Source organism: Vicia villosa, linkage group LG6, assembly GCF_029867415.1.
Source record: "Vicia villosa cultivar HV-30 ecotype Madison, WI linkage group LG6, Vvil1.0, whole genome shotgun sequence".
Taxonomy (NCBI): Eukaryota; Viridiplantae; Streptophyta; class Magnoliopsida; order Fabales; family Fabaceae; genus Vicia; species Vicia villosa.
Window position 1 is genome coordinate 152,513,431 of NC_081185.1, and position 8,349 is coordinate 152,521,779.

At 32.8% G+C, this 8,349-nt stretch overlaps 1 protein-coding gene across 2 annotated transcripts; it reads left to right on the plus strand.

Moving 5' to 3' along the window:
• Positions 1 to 900: 900 nt before the first annotated feature.
• On the plus strand, positions 901 to 7,314 carry LOC131610543 (kinesin-like protein KIN-14G). Of its 2 annotated transcripts, none has more exons than XM_058882515.1 (18): positions 901 to 1,289; positions 1,622 to 1,788; positions 1,874 to 2,017; positions 2,249 to 2,500; positions 2,594 to 2,665; positions 2,908 to 3,012; positions 3,091 to 3,171; positions 3,293 to 3,475; positions 3,563 to 3,740; positions 3,846 to 4,028; positions 4,113 to 4,219; positions 4,344 to 4,522; positions 4,636 to 4,797; positions 4,926 to 5,179; positions 5,273 to 5,436; positions 5,543 to 5,725; positions 6,138 to 6,610; positions 6,830 to 7,314. In XM_058882515.1, exons 1-18 carry the CDS (start codon positions 1,163 to 1,165, stop codon positions 6,948 to 6,950), a joined length of 3,135 nt encoding a protein of 1,044 aa, XP_058738498.1. In that variant the 5' UTR covers positions 901 to 1,162; the 3' UTR covers positions 6,951 to 7,314. The 2 variants fall into 2 exon arrangements, with proteins under 2 accessions (XP_058738498.1, XP_058738499.1); XM_058882516.1 differs by having other exon boundaries at positions 902 to 1,289; positions 6,833 to 7,314.
• The last annotated feature ends 1,035 nt before the right edge of the window (positions 7,315 to 8,349 follow it).

The following is an 8,349-nucleotide window of genomic DNA, read 5'->3' on the forward strand; positions in this document are numbered from 1 at the left end:
TACTATTAACTTGTGCTTTGTCATTTTACATAAAGATATTAATCTAGTTGGAGAGACTGATTTTCTCTAATGTTTTTAAAAAAGAAAAAAAAGAGAGAAACAAGAGCCATAAGTAAAAAACTTTTGTTATTTTTTTACGTAATATTTATTTTTGATATTAAAAAACTATTTATCTCCAAAAAAAGAAAAAGAAAATAAAATAGCCACTTCTATAAATAGTCTTCAATTTCTCTCTTAAAATAATATAATTGATTTGACTAAAAAAAGTGATTTTTTTTGTAAAGTTGTTAATTTATTAAAAAAATTGAAAATGGAATTAACTATTAGTTATATAAGTAAAAAAAATATTTATAGTTTGAAAATTATACTTTGACCAAATTATTTAACAAATTCAGTGTATATATTATGCACTAAATAACAATTTCACACACGCATTTAATTATCTTCCTACATAAATATTCATGAAAAAATATTTTAAAAACTCATTTTCTCTGTATTTAATTATAAATACTATTTAATAAATAAACATCATTAAACATAAAATTTTAATCAAATCACTAACATTAATAAAAATTAATTCAATTGATAAAAAATTGACTTGTTCGAAAAATCATAAACTTTAATAAAAATTCATAATATAATACAAAAAAAAGTTTTAAAATTATGATTACATTTAAATATCTCGATGCAAGTTAGTACACCATGATTATTATTTATATTGATATTGATTAGACTAATTAATTAATTAATTAATTAATTAATTAATTAAAGAGAGTAGTATATTATTGGGTTGATTAGGGATTAATTAAACTAAATATAAACCATGAAGGTGATGACATAGCGAATGGTTCGGAAGCAGGTTCGGTGTTTGCTTTAATACACCAATATTATTATAGACACAATAACTTAACACACAAAATCGAAGGAAAGCGAGGGAAAGGACCTAACATTTTCAAACCCTTTTTTCTTCTTCTTCTTTCTCTTTGCTTTTTCTTCTTCATCATCATCATCACCACCATTATTATTTTATTTTTTCATTTTTAGTTAAGAATTCTATTCTTTTTATTTTTATTTATAGGACAATTCTTTTTGTTTTCTTATATATGTACACAATTCAGATTGGTTTCTGGGATTTTTTTTGTTCATTCTTGAGACGTTGATCATGTCTACCGAACATGTTTTACCGTTCTCTGTTGTTTCTGTCGTTGAGGATGTTCTTCAACAAGGAGCTTCCAAATGTCAGCCGAACAGCGATTTCAAATTTGCTTCCAGAAAAGCCGAAGAAGCTTGTATATATATATCTATCTATCTCTTACCTCTCTTTTTTTCATTAAGATTTTTTTTTTTTTTACTTTCATCAATATGTGATTAATTAAGTTTTTTTGTGAAACTCAATCATAATGTTTTTTGTCCGGTATCACGGTGATATTCAGAATCACGCCGTGATTTTCAAAACATACGGAATTGTAGGTTTTGAAAATCACGGTGAATATCAGTGATTCTGACAAATTCACCGTGATATCAGACACGGACTTTATAGTTTATTGTACTATGTAGCGGTGAATCGGTGATGGAGGATCTTTATGTAACTGAGATCAAATTTGTCTGTTATTTATTGTAGCTTTGAGAAGGTATGAAGCGGCTGGTTGGTTGAGAAAAACGGTCGGAGTTGTTGGGGGGAAAGACTTACCGGCGGAACCTTCTGAAGAAGCTTTTCGGATTGGTTTGCGTAGTGGGATTATCCTCTGCAATGCTCTTAACAAAATTCAACCTGGAGCAGTGGCCAAGGTATGTTTCTCATTTCACAAAGATATGCCGCGGTATATTTATGCTCTGTGATGATAATGATTGAATTGAACCTGTATATCTTTAGGTGGTTGAAGGTCCTAGCGATTCTGTTATTATTCCTGATGGAGCCGCATTGTCTGCTTTTCAATACTTTGAAAACGTAAGGAACTTTCTTGTAGCGGTAGAAGAAATCGGACTTCCTACCTTTGAAGCTTCTGATTTGGAACAGGTTCTTACTAACCAAACTTGAACTTTTTTAGTTTATTAGTACTTTGGTTTCATGGGATGGATTGAAATCAATACAAATTGTTAGTGTGAAAATTTTCGACACTCTTAATCAATCGTAATAGTCAGATCATAAAAAACGTTTGAGTTTAATAATTATTACTTCTAAGGTCATATGTAATAGTCAGATCGTAATTGTGATTTTTTTTCTTTGTTCCACGTGCGTTATTTATAGGGAGGAAAATCTTCGAGAATAGTGAATTGTGTTTTGGCACTCAAGTCCCATGCTGAAGGGAAACTTGGAGGAAGAAGTGGGTCAGGGTCATTGAAATATGGTCAAAAGCCACCTGCACCTGCGAAACCAATGGTGAGGAAAAACTCAGAACCATTCATGAAGTCTCTATGGAGCATGGCAGCAGTTGACAAAGATGGTTACACGAGTGATAACTCTTCGTATAGTGATCTTGGACACGATCGACCTGAAGGGGTTAGAGATAGCTTTATTTTTATAATATTTTTTTTTTGTTGTCAAAATGGTAAAAAACTTATGGCTAAGCTTCATGAATTGGCGTACTTGCAGGGTTCATTTTCTTCCTTAAACTCACTCGTTCGCCAATATTTGTCTGATAAGAAGCCTGAGGAGATTCCCATTGTAAGGCCTATTTCTTCTTTAATGGATTCAGATGAATCTGCTTGCCAAATTGAAAAGTTTTCTGAGTGATTTTTGCCTTGCTCTTCAAGTAAAGTAACCGCATTAAGGTTTTGTGTATGTAACAAAGTAACATAAACCGTTTGAAAAACTAATGCTGTTCATGGTTTTGTATTTTAGAGTTTTCATATCACTTCGGCTTTGTACCTCATATATTAAAGATATAACATCTGTTTCTGCAACAGGTAGTGGAGTCTCTTCTTAACAGAGTCATGGAAGAATTTGAGCGTCGAATGCAAATTCAACAAGAAACGCAAATTCAGCAAGAACCACAAGTTCAACAAGAAACGGTATGCGTCTCTATCGCTTTTAGTTGTGTTGAATCTTATACTTCTCTGAATCTAATGATAAAACTTTAATAATTGCAGTTGAAAACAACAACTCAAGAAGATAACGCACCTTCTGAAACGGAACAATCAATTTCAAAAGATGTTTCTGTTGATGAAGAGGTAAAATCCACATTCCATAGAATACTTATTTTGCAAGTTCAGATTGAAATTGTTTAGAATGGTCGGTCAATATCACAATCTCAAAATCTTAACGGCTTTTTTTGGTCCGAGGATACTAAAGATGGAAGAAAAAGAGGATGGAGAACAGTTACAAGACAAACAAGAGGAATGCTGTGATGAGAACAGTAACAATGGTGATGCTGAAGAATCAAACAGCTTCAATTTAACGCAGCAAAGTTTAGCCGAGCAACAAAGTAGAATTGTCCAGCAGAGTTTAGTCGAACAACAAAATAGAAGTGTTCAGGTAACTTGTATTGTAATAATGTATCTGGAACTCAATGTATGGGAATCAATGAGGTTAAATGACAACTTCGACGTTAAAATTCTGTAGGAAGTGAAAAACATTGTCCTTCAAACAAAATCCGGAATGAAGTTTCTGCAAAAGGAATACCAGAAGGATATGATCAATCTTAGTAAGCACCTGCGTAGTCTAGCTGCTGCTGCTTCAGGATATCATAAAGTTCTTGACGAAAACCGCAAATTATACAATCAAGTGCAGGATCTGAAAGGTAAACTCTAGTGGCGAAGACTCAATAGTCTATGTATAATTATGCTCCTAGGTTGTCCATGTTCTAAAATGAGAGTGAATGGACAATATTTTTGCGTGTTGGTAGGAAATATTAGGGTGTACTGTCGAGTTCGACCGTTCTTGGGAGGGCAAGCGAGTCAAAATAGTGTTGTCTGCGGCATCGAGGAAGGAAGTATGTCACTCATGATACCTCCCAATTCCAAACTTGGTAAAGAGGGGAAAAAGACATTTAACTTCAATAAAGTGTTTGGTTCTTCTTCAACACAAGGTTGGTCTTAGTTTGTATATTTCCACAAAAATGTTGCCAATAAGTATGTTTTCATCATCACCGATGTTTATCGTTTTCTTGCAGGGGAAGTTTTTGCGGATACACAACCTCTGATTCGTTCTGTTCTCGATGGTTACAATGTTTGTATATTTGCATATGGCCAGACAGGATCAGGAAAAACATACACTATGGTAAGAGACTTTATCAACTAATGATATTTTAAAGTCTCAGCAATGTCACGTCATTAAAAAAATCCCGAGCGGAGGAAAAACATATTCCGCCGATATTGACTTGTGAGAATATGTATTTTTGCAGGCAGGACCAGACAATCTTGACGAGGACACCATTGGTGTGAACTACCGTGCATTGAGAGATCTTTTCTTTCTCTCAGATCAGAGGAAAGACACCATTATCTACGAAATCTCCGTCCAGATGCTTGAGATTTACAATGAGCAAGTCAGAGACCTACTTGCTCCCGAGGGTTCCAACAAAAGATATCCTTTTCTAATCTATCTATACTATGAAACTATTAAGACTATTTTATGTGGATACAATGCTGAATTATTATTGATTTTGTTCCTTGATGCAATCCTTAACACATACACACATTAGAAATCCGCAATAGTTCCAGCAATGGCATCAACGTGCCAGAAGCGAACCTTGTTCCAGTTTCAACCACTTCCGAAGTCATAAATTTGATGAACTTGGGACATAAAAATCGCGCAGTTGGTTCTACTGCCATGAACGATCGTAGCAGTCGTTCTCACAGGTAATAGCAATGACATTGTTAGGTTTGTTGTTAAGTACTTTTCAAACTTCATTAAACAAACTAATGAATGAAAAGGAGAGTTTTTTTTCCGACATACTACTTATCTGATAATTGGTATATAATTGCAGCTGCTTGACAGTTCACGTTCATGGAAAGAACTTTGTATCAGGAAGCATTATTCGCGGTTGTATGCATCTTGTCGACCTTGCAGGAAGTGAAAGGGCTGATAAAACCGAGGCCACGGGAGATAGACTTAAAGAGGCTCAACATATCAACAAGTCACTTTCCGCCTTAGGAGATGTAATCGCTTCCCTTGCTCAGAAGAATGCCCATGTTCCATACAGGAACAGCAAACTCACTCAGCTACTTCAGGATGCACTTGGTATGATTTTCCTACAACATGTCTTCAACCGCATTAGGATCTGTCTCCTTTGTTGCCTATTAAGGAACTTCTTTCTTTACATGAATATATCAGGAGGGCAGGCCAAGACCCTGATGTTTGTTCATATGAGTCCCGAACCTGATGCTCTTGGAGAAACACTTAGTACCCTCAAGTTCGCCGAACGTGTCTCCTCCGTTGAACTTGGAGCTGCGCGAGTGAATAAAGATAACACAGAAGTGAAAGATCTTAAAGAACAGGTTCTTACTTTGTTCTTTTTGCACTCTAGTCTATTGGAAATCTTTGCATTTTCAAGTTATGCAATTTTTGTGCTGAATTTTTTTAATGTCATCTTTGCGTTGTCAGATTGCTATGCTAAAGGCAGCCTTAGCAAGGAAAGACGGAGAAGCAGAACACGTTCAGCAACCTACCAATAGTAGCCCTGTAATACCGAGGTTGAAATCCTATGCATCGTCCCCTCCCATGCAGCGTAATGTGACATCTTCTGGAGGCCGTAAGCTGCCAAAAGATGATTCTAGTAGCATAATGGTAACATGTTATTCTTTATAGTCAGAGATCTTAACTCCATGAAATTAATTTAGTCACATTTCAAAAGCATGATATTATATAATCATTTTTCGCCCCATTTTGGTTTATTAAGTTACAAAGGCTAGACACTCTAAATACTTTGGTCCTTTATGCCAATTTTCCGTTAAAGTCTGTCAAATTGCCTACTTGTCATTACATTTTGATGATTAGACATATGAGTCGGCAACAAGAAGAAGGAAGCATTTGATGGACTCAAACGAGAAAACGAACAAAAAAGACCAAAATGTGTAACGTTTGTAAGTTAATAGGCCAAAATAGAATGAAAAAAATTTAAGCGGCCAAAAGAGTAATTTAGCCTAAAATTCATGCATGGTCACTGATGTATACAAGTGTTGTGAATAATTGCATATAGGGCCAGAAAAAGAGCGCATCAAAGCTGAAAAGAAGAAGTCTAGATCCTCACGACATGTATAGGAACTCACTACCATGGCCACATGTTAACCATCAAGCCGCAAACGGAAAAGAGGACGACAAAGAATCAGTTTCAGGCGAATGGGTTGATAAGATTCGGATGAACCGGACAGACAGCTTAACTAGCGATGATAGCTTAGTGGAACAATGGGAAGCAGATAATAAAGAATTCTCTCCTATAAGTCCAAGTTCATTTTCAGAAAATTCAAAGTTATGCTTGGAACCCGCGTTCGACATTGCCACAATGACAACAGAAGAATCTGATGAACTTGAAATCGCAACCAGCGATTCTTCAGAATCAGACATGAATTGGCTAATACAAGCACCTAAACCAACCGCGATTTCAAATGGATTAGGCTCTATTAAAGCAAAGAAGTCTATTAATCCAAGACCATCGAAGATCCCCGAAATCAGGTAATTATTTCATGTTAATTAGACACGAGTTTAATAATTATGCACTGACTTATAATATTTTTTTGACACATTCATCGAATGGTATCACACAATGATGACATTATTGTATTATGTTGCATATGTATATGTGTTTCTGAAGAGGTAGCAGAGCAATTTATTGTCTGTTTGTCTTTTATTTTTGTATAATCTTTATTAACACTGTGTCTGTATGTATGAAAGTAGGAGTATGATTCCATCATTAATTCCTACTCCATCAAAGAAACTACCAATTCCAGTTATTCAAGCAAGAAAGAATCAAGGATCTATTGATGCAAAGAGGAGGAATGGGAATGCAAAGTGAGATGAGAGCATTGTTCAAAGTGTTGAAAAGCTTTGTTACCTTTCTCTATGGAGTTTTTAATACATTTTTTTGATGATTTTAATACTACACTTAAACAATACATTTGTTTGGTGGAAGATTATGACATTAAGTTTTAACAATCAATTTGAAATGAGATTTAAATAATTCAAATTGATCTATAGGAAAAGTTATTTTAATGTCATGAATTTTCATAAGGACAAATGGATGTAAGTTGTAATGCCGGAAGGACAAAAGTTAGAGTTGGATTATAGTAGTTTTCTTTTTTTTTGTGTATCTATTATATGATTTTGTGGACAGAGTAAACAAGTGGTTTTTGTGCAATTTGAAATAATTATTTAAGTGATTTATAACTTAAGAAAGATATGATGAATAGCAATTAGTTTTTAACCAAATGCATCAAACAATTTTAACAAAATAAAAAAAAAAGACTTTAAGTAGGTAAAACTTCTTTGTTGTGAGAGGTGCCACGTTTAATATTAACAATGTCTTGGAGGAGGAACATGTTTAATTATTATGCATTTTTAATGCTTAGAAAATTGGATGGACGTGGTAACTAATAAATTTAATTGAGTTAAATTGGTGTAAACTAATGATTTATGGTTTAATATTGATAATAACATTTTGTCAAAAAAAAAATTGATAATAACATTTTGTCAAAAAGAAAAAATATTGATAATAACATTTGTTTAAATTTATATAAACTAGTAGTAGATATTTAGAATTAATATTTTTTTTTTAAAAAGCGTAAAAATTAATTTTTATATTTTTATCATATCGTAAAGAAAGTAATACTTTAATAGCTGTTATAAAAAATATATATATTTTATATATTTTTTAAAATACTCATGATAAAAATCAAATACTTTAATAATGTTTATTAATTAAATTTTATTAATAACCTAGTTTATTTCACACATATTTGATTGTAGGACACATATTCTAATTCATGACATCTAATTTATTTATTTTTAAAGAATGTTCTCTTAATTAGACAATGACAATTCTAATTTAATAGTGATAAAAATAAAATGTAAAATATTACATATTTATATTTTTCGTGAATCTATTTACAATTGATATATTTTTATAAATATAATAAATATTATGATTTTGATTTTGATTTTGATTTTTTTAAATTCTTTTATCGCTTGAACTGTAAAGTTAGTTTGGTAAAAAGTTTAACTATCCAACATAAATTATTAATTATGAATGTAAGAATCAAGAGGAGAGTACAGAGAAGAAGTCACATGAGAGTATTATAGATTAAGTGGTGGCATCTGAAATTTGAAGGGTGAAAAACAAGGTAATTTCTTACACAAGATCTTAGAGAGAGGGTTTGGACAATCACAAAAATGCAAATATATATGAAATAAGATGG